Here is an 11,679-nt window from a genome sequence, read left to right as displayed (position 1 = left end):
TCTATTGTCGCCGGTTTCTAACAAGAGAGAAAATGGCTCACACGCACAGCCGTCACACGGATTGCAACGGCTTTTAGCCGGCTGCTGGTTTAGAAAACACGTTCACCATTCAGCACCCCTGGCAAAGAACCCCAAGATTTAAAAAAAAAAAAAAAAAAAAAAAAAAAAAAAAAAAAGAAGGAGCCCAGGAGGTGCCTGGCTAAATCTCCGCCGTGGGGCATCTCACGCACACCTAGCTAATGGACAGGTCGAGTACCAAATCCCGCGGAGGTCGGGGTGCGGAGGAACGCAGGAGGGGGGCCGCCTGCCCTCCCCAAGTACGAAAAGCTTAATACCGCGGCGGGTTTTGTTTTTAACTACGCTCCTTCCTCGTGAGCGTGGGACAACATATCGCTAGCACGTCGCCGTGGGTTCTGCCAGCTCTTGCGGGCTTTTAAACTCCGCACGCACCAAGCACAATCCGGGCAGGGCAGGGGACGTTTTTTGCAACCCCGGCCGCCGTCCCACGGGTGGGCTTCACCACGCCCGCGGGACTACCCCCCCCCCCGCACCATCTCCCCTCCCCGGCCGGTTCCTCGCCGCAGCCCCCCGCGGCGGGGCTGGCCCTGCGACACCGGCGGGCGCGGAATCACGCGGGGAGCGGCCGCCGTTGCCCCCCCCCGCCCCGCGCCTTCGCCGAGGCCGGGGCGGGGGGGGGGGGAAGCCCCCCGGCCGGGGACTCGAACCCGGGGTCAGCCGCGGGCCGCCGCCTGCCGGGGAGGCGCCTGCGGCGGCGGCGAAGGGCGGGGGACGCCGCCGCCACGGGGACGCGGCGGGGTCGCCATTGCCGAAGTTGCGGGTGGCCGCCGAAGCCGGGCGGGCGAGGGAGGCGGGCCGCGCCACACAGGCGCAGAGGGGCGCGCCGAGCCCGCCCGGCCCCGGCCCCCGCCTCAGGCAACGCCGCCGCTGACGGGCGGGGAGGGCCGGGCCGGGCCGGGCGAGCCGCCGCGGCGGCGGGCGAAGGGGCGGCCACTTCAGCACCGCCCGCGCCCGCTGAGCGGCAGGACGGCAGCGCCGGGCCCCCGCTTCCCCTCGCCGCCGCCGCCGCCGCGTCCCGCCGCCCCGAGGCCCCATGGCGGGGCCCGTGCCCCGGGGGCGCCTCGCTACGCGCGGCCCGGCGTTGCTGCTGCTGCAGCTGCTGCTGCTGCTGCTGCCGCCGCCGCTGCCCGCCGCCCCAGCCCCGGACGGGCCGTCGTGCCACGGCGCCTTCGACATGTACTTCGTGCTGGACAAGTAAGGGCAGCGCGGTGGTGGTGTGTGGGTGTGTGGACGGGACACGCCGCCACCTTCGCCTTGCTGCGGGCGCGGCTTTTGTTCCCGCCGCGCGCGCCCGTGGGAGCCGTCGCGGGGCTGAGGTGGGGGGGTGGGGGGGAGGCAGCGCGCGCCGGGGCCGCCGGGCGGGCTGTGAGGGAGGCCGCGCGCGCGCCGCGCCGAGCGGCCGTTAGGGGCTAACGGTCGCCGCGGGCTGACGGCCGCCGCGGGCGGGAACGTCCGCGTCGAAGCGGGGAGAACGGGGAGGCGCGCGGAAAGTTTTCGGCGCTTGGCCGTGGCCTCGCTGAGGGTCCGATACCTCTCCCCCCCACCCCGCGTCCGTGGAAGCTGTGGAGTTCGCGCCGAAGAGGAATTGAGCGAAGGTACGGTTTCTGACCGAAAGTACACGGGTGGACATTTTCGAGGCAGCCCGGGCGACCGGCAGCATCTGCCACCCCTCCCCCCCTCAGCAGCTGTTGGCGATCGTGTTTTTTGTGGTGAAGTTTGGACGTAGGAGATCGGCATCGGTACGGCCCGCGCTTGCGGGGGGAGCAGGGGCTGGGGGCTGGTAGAGGACCGATGCTGCTGCTGGGCCTCACGGCGAGATTGTTTGTGTGTTCTTCAGCGTATGCGTTTTGCCACGCCTCAGCTCGACAAATCGTGACAAAAAATCATAGGCAGGGACCACCGTGAGCCGGGGTTCGTGGTAACTTGAAACTGTTAGAAAAGCAGATAGCCCTGTATTGTCTCATTTCTCACTGAAATTGTCACCCTTTCTTGTCCGGTTTCCTTATATAAGACCTACTAACGTGCTTTTGTTTCCTTTTCAGATCTGGGAGTGTGGCGCAGAACTGGCACGAAATATTTGATTTTGTAAATCAGCTGACAGAAAGATTCGTGAGGTGCGTTTTCCTCCTTGTGACATCTATAATACTGGGATATGTTGGAAATAGCCCCATGCTTTTGTAAACTCAGCAGCTATGTTTCACAAACATGTGAAGAGTTTGGCCTCTACTGCCCAAATTACTGGAAAATACTGGAAACTTTTACTTCATTTTCTCCTGTTTGGAGCTCACTAAAAAGGTGGTAATGTGCACCTTTAAATACTTAATTTCTAAATTACTCTCAGAGGTAATTTGATGGTTTTTTTAAACTTTTTTTTCCCATAAGCCGCATGCCTCATTTCTGCTGGAGTACTTCTTGTATGTTGGTTTTAGAGATATAGATAAAGAAGGAAATCTGAATACATGGCTATCTATGTGTAACTATATGGTGCAGGTCAAAAGGAATGGAGTATTTTTCAAGCTCAAATGTACAGGAAGTTTATGCCATGTTAACAGTATATTTGTTGCACATAAATGTAATCAACTTTCTAACTGGCTATCAGTATTGTCTGGCATGCATCACTGCCACAGAAACGGCTGTTGTAAATACTGGCTAACTGTACTCTGTACAAACAGCTGAGGATTAGGGTGATCCAGCATTTTTCTCTAAAAAAAAGACACAAACACAGAAGTTGTGGTAGTTTTTGCTAAGGAAAATGAAGTGCAGTGGGCAATTACAATCTTGGCTTGCTAATAAGGGGATATAATGAGGCCTGCATAATTAAATATTGCTTACGTTCATCTTGTAAAAAAGCAAATCTTCTGTAAACCAAGTGGGTGACACAAGCTTTTGAAAGTTATTTTGTAACCTCTAGAATAAAACAAACAAACAAACGACCCTGAGGATACCAAAGCAGTACTTCTTTTCAGCGAGTGGTGAAAACATGCATTTGCCCCCAGTGAAAGGGAGGTGCTCGTTCAGTGGAAATCTTTCAGTTCATCATCTTTTACAGCCAAATGACGCTCCCTTTTGCAACAGTTGTTGTGTTGTGGTCTGGCTGCATTATCTGAAATAAAGCTACTGAGCTGGGCAGTTACTCCGCTGACCTTTCACACCGTAGGAGGATCACTTATGGCGCAGAGCCACACAGTCCAACCTACGAGCATCTCGCTCAGTGTCCTGCCGAGCTCTCAGCCTTATGTGGCACGAATGCTTCGCAGCATGACGGTTGTTGGGCTCTTGCGGGAGCCTGAACAGTGCATCTCCCCGTGTGTTTCCCTGATGGGGCTGGAGTGCCTCTGAAGGCTGATGAGGCTTTGTCCTGCCTTCAGGCCTCAGTACGCTTTCAGAATAGGGCATGGAGTTACTTGACCTTGCCCTTTCTTAAACTGAAAAGAGTGGTTGTGGGAAAAAAGCAAAGAACCAATTGGTAGCAGTTTCCTTCAGTCCTCACCTGAGGAATTAATTCGTGGCGCTGCATCTGCTCTCCAGCTGACTTGTCCGTAACATGCATGTCTGCAGTAATGGCGGCGCATGCTGATTATCTCGGTTCCGAAAGGCCTGCGCCTGGCAGGGCTGTCGGGTCTAATGGGTGTGTTCGTATGATCCTCTTCCATCGTCACAGTGTCTTGAGTCCTCGAGCGAGTGGAACAGAAATGAGGTGTCTTGTGAAGAGGACACTTTTGTGTTGTCCTAAAGACAAGTTATCTAAATTGTAAGTTTGGGGTTATTACACACAGAGAGATTCATCTCAAATAGGGAAGTCTCATGTTACTTGGACTCGGTGGTGACGTAATTATCAGAGATTGGCATTGCAAGTACTTGGTTTTTGTTTGGCAACTGCTTGCGGCAACCAAGAAGATTGATAATCCCACGTTTTAGACTATAATTGAATTTAGAGCGTCTCAGATTTTTGTATTCAGAGCCTTAATGGATAGACTGCAAGACTGGATCTTAAATCTGACATCTGTGCAGTTCTGTGCAAAGTCTTGCCCAGTACTTATATTTCTATGATGTCAATAATTTTAAGTTGCATCATTGACATAAGTGAGCTGAAAATGTATGGTCATTCGTCTTTACACATGTTATGTCTTTACTAACATTAACCCGATTAATTAATGCTGATACACATATACAGTGAATTATAAAATTACTGAATATATTGACACTGTCACGAATGAAAATTAAAAGCAGGCAGGAGAGATGTTGTTACAACTTATCTTAGGAAAGTTACCGTCTTGGGCTTCCAGAGCATCACTTCTTACGCATTTTCCACTGGTAGTTGGATATAATGCCTTGTAATCTTGTTGGAAGAGACAGGTGGGCTTCTTCAAAAAAAGGTTGAATTCCGTAATAAAATCACTTCATACAGTATTGCTTTTTATAATGACATTTCCCCAGATACTTTTACGCAACTTGATCGTAAGTGTCGCAACTCTCTGTCACCAAAACAAAAACACGCTCATTCTGAAAGAGTTTGTTCTGCTACTTTTTTAGAGATGAATCAGTGGGAAGGCACTGTTTCTTTGACTTCGATGAATTTATGACCAAAAAGCACAGTTTGAAATTTACAGTGTGTCAGTATCAACCTTTAAAACTGACTTTTGAATGTGTCCATGTTTATCACCCTGGAGCAAGAGTGTACCCTGAGTCTATGTCCCTGACTTATTTTTACACCAGTGACCATGAAAATATAAAAGGATGCATTACCTTCTGTACATTGGTAGATTACAACCTATGAAGTTCACTTTCAGTTGGGTCAGGTGAAATCTTCACTGTTAAGCTGCTAAGCTAAGACCTGCTAAGGTCTTGATCTGGAGTCTAGTCAGGCAAGAAAGAATAATAATTCTGCTACTTCATTCTCAAAGCATCTGGGTAAGGAGTAGATGGGCAGAAATCCTTTAATTCCTCTCTCATTCTGGATTTGTAGTTTGAAGGTATGTTCTTTGGAAGTTGGAGGATAAAGATGATACTAACGAAGCATGAATAAGTGAATGAAATGCTGTGCACCTATCTGTACATTTTTCTTCATTTGTCTAAAATGCTTTTTTTTTTTCCTCTTTCCCTTTTGTAAAAGCCCCAAGATGAGATTATCGTTTATCGTGTTTTCCACCCAGGCACACGTCATTATGCCATTAACTGGAGACAGGTTAGTGCACTGCTTTTTTTAATTCTCCATCTCCCTCCTTCCCTGCAAGGGCTCTTATCAAATCAGAGAATAGTAACAGATACTCAACAATAACTGATACCTTTAAGTGGTGCCCAGTCACGAAGCCTCTCTGCAGAGCTGGATTTAATTTTGTGAACATATCAATGGATAGCCTAGTGAAAAAGGAAGGAGAAGAATGATGGGAAATAAGTTCTCGATGTGAACTCTGACACCGCTCTGTAGAACAACTACAAGTAATGTTTTCATCTCTGCATGGCTCTGCATCTTCCTTGGTGCAGCTTTTGTGAAGCAATGTTGGTAGATAAGACTTCGGTATTTTTTCACATCCAGGTAAAGAATACAATGGTAGATTAATGTTCCCATAATCTTATATAAGGTAGGTGTTTCATTTTGTATTTTCAAATCATGACTTCAGAATCGGTTTTAGATGGTGGAGTTGGTGCCACTTGAAAGGGGTGAGATCTTTCTGGCACTGTGATGATCTATGGATGTGCCTGAACTCTTCCTTTTGGTGGATGTTTTCAAAGGCAAGGGAATTCAAGGCTGTTCACTCTGATTTCTAAAGCAAATAAGGATTAGCAGCTAGGATAGGTCAAGGACAGGTGGGGGGAAACAAAAGGAGAAAACCAGGTAGAGAAGAGGCTGTTGCAAAATGAACTACTAAAATAACAGGAATTGGAAAACAATGTTGTGGAATCAGTGCTTTCAGCCGAGAACAGTTGCACTGTTGTCAGAGTCCTTCAGTATCCTTTCAGCCTTGTCAAAAACAACACAACCTCCTCCCTCGCTCTCTCCCTTCTGTCCAGAAGCTAAACACACTGCACAACATTTTGGATTTTGAACGTGTGGATAAGCCGTTTAGGAATCATTTTAATGAACTGTGGCAGGGTGGAAGTGAGGGAGTCCTTCCTTTCTGCTCCCTTTAGTGGAGTGAATACAAAATGTGGTCTGCCATAGTCAATTAGTTTACTGTGTGTTTTGTTGATTTTTTTTAAATAATACATAATAGAAAGTACAAGACTTCCTGAAGAGACCTAGCATTGGCAGCAGACAAACGTGTCATGCTGCAAAAACGTATGCTGACATCCTAGAAATAGGATGTCTAAAACCCCAATTCTAAGCCCCTCCTGTTTTACCATTTAAAGAAGTGGTCTGACTTGAGAACAGCCAAGTTTTCGCTTCCCCCCACCTGGACTTGGATACTGGATCTGCTTTCTGTGGGGAGAGACAAGGTTATAAGCCATTTTTCCAGATGGCTTGACAGAGGTCAGGAGAGGACACTTAAGCCTGTTGTGAGGACTGCTGAAGTCAATGAGATCCTTTCTCTTGATTTCAGTAGGCCCTTAATCCCTGTCAGTGGCCTATGCCTTATCAAGCATGGAGAGTCAGCACTGATAGCATTCAGACCACTTGGAATGTTTGGGCAGAACTCTGGAACACTGCCATGGAAACACAAGCATCTTTTTCATTGCATGTCTGTGGCACACTTTAAGCCATGGCAAGAACCATGCTTTTCTCGGAAGCCTAGGAAGCAGGCTTTAAGCATTCCTTAAAGCATAGGAAGAACCTTGTTGAGTTCGTGTGAGTTCCTTTGTGGGACTTTCTTTTAATGCAGTTAATGCATCCTTTAATGCTGATGCTTTTGTGAGCGTCGTAGGGGAAAGGAAATTACTACCCTTTTTGTTTAGGAGGAATTAGATGGAGAATGAAGAAGGAGATGTTAGTAACTGTGACCACACGTACACAGGTAAGAATGGATAGATACAGTTGGAACAGCTGTTCTTTTAAATATTAAACAAGTCAACAGAGGAGAATCACTTAGAATGTCTAACTCCCATTGTTCCAAACAGAAGATGAGGACACCAAGTACAGTGCAGTTTTGGGGATGGGTGTGTATGTGTGTGTGATTATGGGATATTATGGCCTTGGTTTGTTTATGTGCATTTTGGACTTGCAGGGATTTTTTTCCCATTGCTTACTTGCTAATTCGCAAACGTCAGGAAACCACAATTCATTCCCAGCAGTTAGTGCAAAGTAGGGAAGTCTTTTTTTGTTTTGAAAGCCTTAGGCTTATGATTGTTTGCACAAAGTTCTTGCTGATTTTTACTGCATAATAAAGCTGTGGATATAAAGAAACCCGCACCATAGCGCCGAAGCCCCCAGATTACCAAATACTTTGTGACTATGAATAGAGCTGTGTGAATAACTCTGGAAACAGAAGTCACTGTTAACCACAGTACACACAATGATACAATAAATACATAGAATAAAAATAACACCCAGATGGAAAAGACTTCTCACAATAGTTATGTCCTATTTTAGAGAAACATGTTTCCCCTGTGAAGTTTAGCTGGAAACTGTATGCTAAGTGGTAAACAAAGATTTGTGCATTCACATTTGGGGCTCAGTTTTGCTACTAGTTTTGAAAAGCAAGTTGTTTGGAAAAGTGGATACACTTATGAGCATCGTCCAGGTGGCACAACATTGTCTGCATTCTCTTTTGCTGGCCTGTATGCTGGCCAGCAGAATTTCAGGTTTCTGTAAACCTGCTTCTGCAGCATTTGACTGATACCCATGGCCAGGACTAGGCCAGTTGACTCTGCTTAGGTGAAACTCCTGTTGGAACTAAAGAAAGATTATATTAACAAAGGGGGAAAAATAGGACACTTAAGTACCTGGTACATAACCAACTGTACCTTACTGTGCTTGTCCATAGACTGGTGGAACACTAACTGTTCCTTTATTGCAGAGACACATGCAATCTAGCAAGACGTTTATACACTTTGAGCCTCGGTCATGTGAGCTAACCCTACACTTTGGTTCAAGCAGCTTGCCAAAATAGAGCCATCTGCAGAGAGCATGTTCTACTGAGCGTATAAAGTACAGCAAAGTCAGCCCCTTACATGTTTTCCATCTGGAGCCTGTGCAGGAGGCCTGAAGTTTGAAGCAGAATAATTATTAAAGTTGTACTGAGCCCTCTGTAGCATTTGAGAGGTGTAGAAAGCAGGAACGTCCTCCAAATCATGCATCTGAGGAGGCTGATGTGCAGGGTTTGATTTCATCAGTGTGACGGCTCTGACTGTCAGGGATGTAACCATCCCTCTTTTTGTTAAACAACACTTTTTTCCCCACCTTTTGTTTCACTAACAAGTTTGTGTGTTTTCCTGTTACTATACTTCCTTAGCAGCAAAATCGAAGTACCTGTTTTGTTTGCCTTTATTTGTTAGAGATGAAGTACGTTGCCTTGCAGGCAGATAGCCTCATTCCTGATGATAGGTACATGCTCATTGGGAATCATGATTTCCCTACCAGCGCTCGTACTCTCAACACACTGAAAAATGATTCAAGATTCTAGCACTTCAATAGGTAGAATGCAACATGGAAAAGAAATAAAGGATACTGTCCCCCATCCAGAAGAGCTAAGAACACCACTACTTAAAGTTGCATAGATATTAATGGAAACTCAGTGTTTTGTGCATGGCTAGCCCATTGCCCAACTGAATCAGCATGACCTGAGGCTTACGTGACCGTTTCAGCTCGTTCTAACCTCTGTAGCACTAATGTACAAGCACAAAAATTTTCTCCCTAAAAAAAAGCAGGATTTTAATGGTATTTAAGACTCAGTCCTCAGGCATACTTTGCTTTCCAGCAAGTATAAGCCTTTCTTTGTATATGTTGAAGACGCATTTATTTGTTTTAAGGCAAACTATTGTCCCTGTCTGTTAAGTGTTATTACTCTCAAAGACAGTCTCGTGTCTGTGAGAAGCTAAGGTGGCTTGTGCTTTGTAACTGGTCTGTGGGTTTATCGTTGGTCCTCTCAAACGGGGGTGCGATCTACATTCTGTCACAGTAGAAGGAAGTACTACCTGTCTTGCGCTGCCAGCGAGTGCTGGCTGTGGCCCTGTATATGCAAGGAAACAAGGCAATGCCTTAACATCATCAGTAGTCTGACCGCTTGGCTACCAACACTGTTTTTAGCATTGTGTCAATTAAACTTACTTAAAGCTAGAAAAAATACTGAACAGTGATGAAAACAGTACCTGTTGTGAGTTGCCTAAATAAAAGCTTGCAGCTTGGTGCAACAGAGCTTATGCAGAGAAACGTCTCCTGTAAACTGGTGATAGTTGCCTTGGTGTGATTTGAACTCGGAAGGGCAGTTACCTTTAGACCTGAAAGTAAAATCTGAATTGTGGAGTATGCTCAGGTGAGGGGAGCTCAGTACATTTCAATTTATGTTAAATCGATTTCTTCAGTCAGTTGCAAAGCTGGGCTGCTTTGTAATCTCTCTTTACTAAACAGTCTGTTTTCAGTTCTAAATTTAGTTCTGCAGTGCCCTGCCTTGGGGAGACACTGAAGGTACAAGACAAGCTCAGTGTAGACTTTGGTCTCTGCAGGGAGCAGTACTTGTAGGTCGGCCCGCATGCCTCACAGCAGAGTTGGCACAGCCTCCCTCACAGCAAACAAGCTCTCTGCAGCTGAGCTGTTTAATGCTGGTGCAAGGTCCTGCTCTCAGAGGTACAGCACAGCAGAGTTCCCCAGAGAGGCAAGAGCTGTGGGTGCTGCCGAAGCCGCCACCACCAGAACCTCTCCTGACGTCAGCCGGGCTTGGATTATGCCTGCAGCCCCTGTTCATGGACTAGCTGAAAAGAACCCACAGAGCAGAACGACAGAGAGATTGTAGCCATGGTTGTATTTGTCTGGCTGCTGCTGGAAGAATTATCTGAAATAGTTACAAAGCTTAAAAGAGAGAACAGACAGGGTAGCTATTAAAAATTAGATGTGGCTGTTGTAAAAAACAGAGATGTGATGCAGTGCATGTGCTGAATGGGGAAGAAATATTAAATTTGTAGTCATTCAGCCCAAACACAGACAGGCTGCAGGTTGCTGATTTTGGTTTGCTTTTTCTACCTCCTGCCATTGTCTGACTTAAACCGTGAAGCCAATGGCCCTTCAGCCTTTATCACTGTTACTGAACTGTATTGGGGTAGTGTTCAGACACCCAGACTGAGGTCATGGCTCTGTTATCTCAGTACAGATGACTTTTAAAACCAGACCTTCTCTGTAGATTTCTGTTGCTACAAAAAATTATTACAGAAACTAGAAAAAGGAGAGTTTTGAGAGCACTGAAGAGCGGGAATGAGGGCTTCAGAGTGCTATGGCTGGTTGACTAAAGAAAGACCCGTTACCAGAATGGTTCAGGCAAATGTGAGCTCCTGTACCCACCCTCCAAACTGCCTGGGTGCGAGTTTTAGCAGGATTGAACTAACCTCTCCTGCTGTCTGGTGGGGCTCATTCGCTGGGGCCCCAAGTCCGGCACTCACATTGGCCTTGTGATATCCAGACCAGGACTCGCTCGTACCTGACCAACTTGGAGCAGGGGTGGGGCTTGTTCACATCTGGCTGGGCCTCTCTAGTACAGATGTGTCCCAAAGGAAAGAGATGATGACTGATTAAATGCAGCTAAAGAAGCACATGCTGCCAAAGATTTTGCTGGAACCCCTTGTAGGCAGAGGCCTGGAAACACCAGAGATTTTTCTGTGACCGGGTCACAAGGCATTTTAGATAAATAAAACTGAACTGACTGTACAAAAGCTATTTTTGCAAAATGAAATCTGTTTCAGAAAACTGGGACTTCAGTTGCTGCTTGTTTCTTGCCAGCAGAACGCTAACGCCTGTGATGTGCTGCCACTCATTTCTGGCAAGCACTAAGTATGTGGTTTATAATCTGCATTCATACATAATCAGTTTCAAGTTGTTTCTATAGATGCTGCATGTAAAATATTTGGATCAAACAGATTGTATTATCTTACATAACTTCTTCTTTTCCATATATGCAATGCCACATTTCTCTCTTCTCCCCCTTCTTCCCTGATTGTATCAATGTATCAGTTGATCCTGTGATTGGGAGCTTATTACAGCTATGGATTGTACTTTGGAACAGAGCTTCTAAACATAGAGAAGCCCATCAGTGGAACAAATGACTAGTGGGTGGCATTCAGGCAGAGCGGCATATGCATTCTTTCTCATTTCGTTTGCCCTAAGGAAAGCTTTCACGCATCCTGCAATGTATTTTCCCTCCATCTCCTCACCCCTGCTGGTTTCCTCTTTGTCACCTATGTCTGTTACAGTGTTCTATATATTCTGGCCCAAATTTTGTCCCTACTTAGTTTTTACTTGTCCTTCCCTAGCATAGCTTTCCATGGGCTTCACTGGAACTTTGCTTGCTTAAGAATTAAGAGCTTCCAGACTTGATTCTTTAGTAAAGTGTCTCTGCCTTTTTTTCCCCACTCATACTGATTTCACTGGAAGTAATTCCTTTCGTGCCACCCACCAGCTTCTTCAGCCTTATCATCATAGTTAAGTGAGCATCGAGCAGTCAAAGATGGATTTATTTA

The 11,679-nt window shown here is 46.8% G+C and overlaps 1 protein-coding gene and 1 long non-coding RNA gene across 3 annotated transcripts in view; one reads left to right on the top strand and one right to left on the bottom strand.

Annotated features, from left to right (window-relative positions):
• Positions 1-954: 954 nt before the first annotated feature.
• Positions 955-11,679, top strand: part of ANTXR2 (ANTXR cell adhesion molecule 2) — a 120,232-nt gene continuing 109,507 nt past the window's right edge. For both annotated transcript variants that reach the window (XM_069778904.1, XM_069778895.1), the window contains exons 1-3: positions 955-1,272; positions 2,121-2,192; positions 5,192-5,263. In XM_069778904.1, coding sequence (XP_069635005.1) covers positions 1,112-1,272; positions 2,121-2,192; positions 5,192-5,263 — 305 coding nt within the window. In that variant the 5' untranslated portion in view covers positions 955-1,111. The remainder of the gene's footprint in view (positions 1,273-2,120; positions 2,193-5,191; positions 5,264-11,679) is intronic.
• LOC138684701 (uncharacterized) overlaps positions 5,199-11,679 on the bottom strand; it is a 67,749-nt gene continuing 61,268 nt past the window's right edge. The window contains exon 9 of the long non-coding RNA XR_011323951.1: positions 5,199-7,909. This is a non-coding gene — a long non-coding RNA (uncharacterized lncRNA). The remainder of the gene's footprint in view (positions 7,910-11,679) is intronic.

This window comes from Haliaeetus albicilla, chromosome 1, assembly GCF_947461875.1.
Source record: "Haliaeetus albicilla chromosome 1, bHalAlb1.1, whole genome shotgun sequence".
Classification (NCBI taxonomy): Eukaryota; Metazoa; Chordata; class Aves; order Accipitriformes; family Accipitridae; genus Haliaeetus; species Haliaeetus albicilla.
This window is presented reverse-complemented; position numbering and strand designations above follow the sequence as displayed.